Source organism: Limulus polyphemus, unplaced genomic scaffold (assembly GCF_000517525.1).
Source record: "Limulus polyphemus unplaced genomic scaffold, Limulus_polyphemus-2.1.2 Scaffold450, whole genome shotgun sequence".
Taxonomy (NCBI): domain Eukaryota; kingdom Metazoa; phylum Arthropoda; class Merostomata; order Xiphosura; family Limulidae; genus Limulus; species Limulus polyphemus.
Window position 1 is genome coordinate 182,950 of NW_013666060.1, and position 1,403 is coordinate 184,352.

Consider the following 1,403-nt stretch of genomic DNA (forward strand, 5'->3'; position numbering starts at 1 on the left):
AACTAATACGTCAAGTCGGTGTTTAATAGTCATCGCATCGATTGGTTAATTCCACACATTTTGATAATTTGAAACGGATTAATTCAACGTTACTTGTTATTGTTTCTGTAAAACTGAATAAACTATACTTACACAAAGAACGCTCGCTTAATAAACTAAATGCATGGTATATTAGTAAAAATGTATACATATTTCCACATCTGGAAGATTTTTCTGGTGCCAAAAGAGTCGTATCTTGGAGTTTTGGAGGACAAAATTAACCTACGAGACAATTCACGTGTATAATTATTAGCATTCTTTACCATTTTTGTACCTAAGACTCTTTGGTTTACGACTACATGAACTTCTTTATAATAACCGGAAACAAGCAGTATATAACTCGGAATAATCCCCATAAGGGAAAAATTCTTATCATTCTCCTAGAAGTGTCATGCAGGGAGTGTAAAGAAAATGAGTGCAAGTTGTGTTTCCCTTTTTTTTATTTCACAAGAGAAACAGTCTCCGGAACACATGCAGATGGAATACCTTTTTGGAACGTCCTTTCTTTCGATCGTCTTTTTTACTGCTGGCACCAACGTTTGCAAAATAAGCAATTACTTTCTTCGTGTTTTCAGTCTTACCGGCTCCAGACTCGCCGCTGCGATAAAAACACAACAGATACACTGAAAAGAACTCCACTTATTAAACGCTTTATTCCAGGGAAAGGATGGACAAGGGAGAGCACACAAGGTACTACAGAGGACGATTGGTGGTGGATTTGTTGAGGGAAAGGTTTGGAACTGACGACGACGGATGCAGGTAAGGGATTGGATTGGGGCCCTTGAAATATCTAACATATACTACGCTATTTGAAAGCAAAGGGTTTAACTTTTTCTGTTCATTAGAAAAGCGATGCTCCTACTTAGATCAAACAAAGAGTTTAAGTCTCTAACAGTCCTCAGATGTTTCAATCATACATCAGTAGCAATTAATGTTTCTCTTGTTCTAGTCATAATCAAAAGTCCTTTTGGAGGATTTCTGCCAGTAACTGAGAGATATTTTGGGTAAATGGAGTAAAAGTTAAGGTTAGTTTGACAGTTAGATAGACAAAAGACACTAATGAGACAGAGGCTTGAGATGACGTCATAGATTAATACATGATCCACTGTAGCAAATGAACTATTTGCATCGAGAGTCGTGAAATATATTATCTTTTCAGAAGTTGCCGAAATATTTGCGTTCATTGATATGCCAATGTTGGGCGTGATATTTTATAAATAAGATGGAACTGACAAGAAAATAATAATGGCTGGAGACGGCTTGAATGGGTAATGAAGAAAAACTTTAATATAACAGCAAATGTACAACGTTTCGACAAGGTTTTGACAAGGTACCTGATGATGACAAAACCTTGTCAAAACGTT

At 36.4% G+C, this 1,403-nt stretch overlaps 1 protein-coding gene across 1 annotated transcript in view; it reads right to left on the reverse strand.

Annotated features, from left to right (window-relative positions):
• The window catches only part of LOC106458353 (myosin heavy chain, muscle-like), a 55,340-nt gene that overhangs the window by 44,353 nt on the left and 9,584 nt on the right, over positions 1 to 1,403 (reverse strand). Inside the window, exon 5 of the mRNA XM_022384538.1 lies at positions 526 to 637. Coding sequence (XP_022240246.1) covers positions 526 to 637 — 112 coding nt within the window. The remainder of the gene's footprint in view (positions 1 to 525; positions 638 to 1,403) is intronic.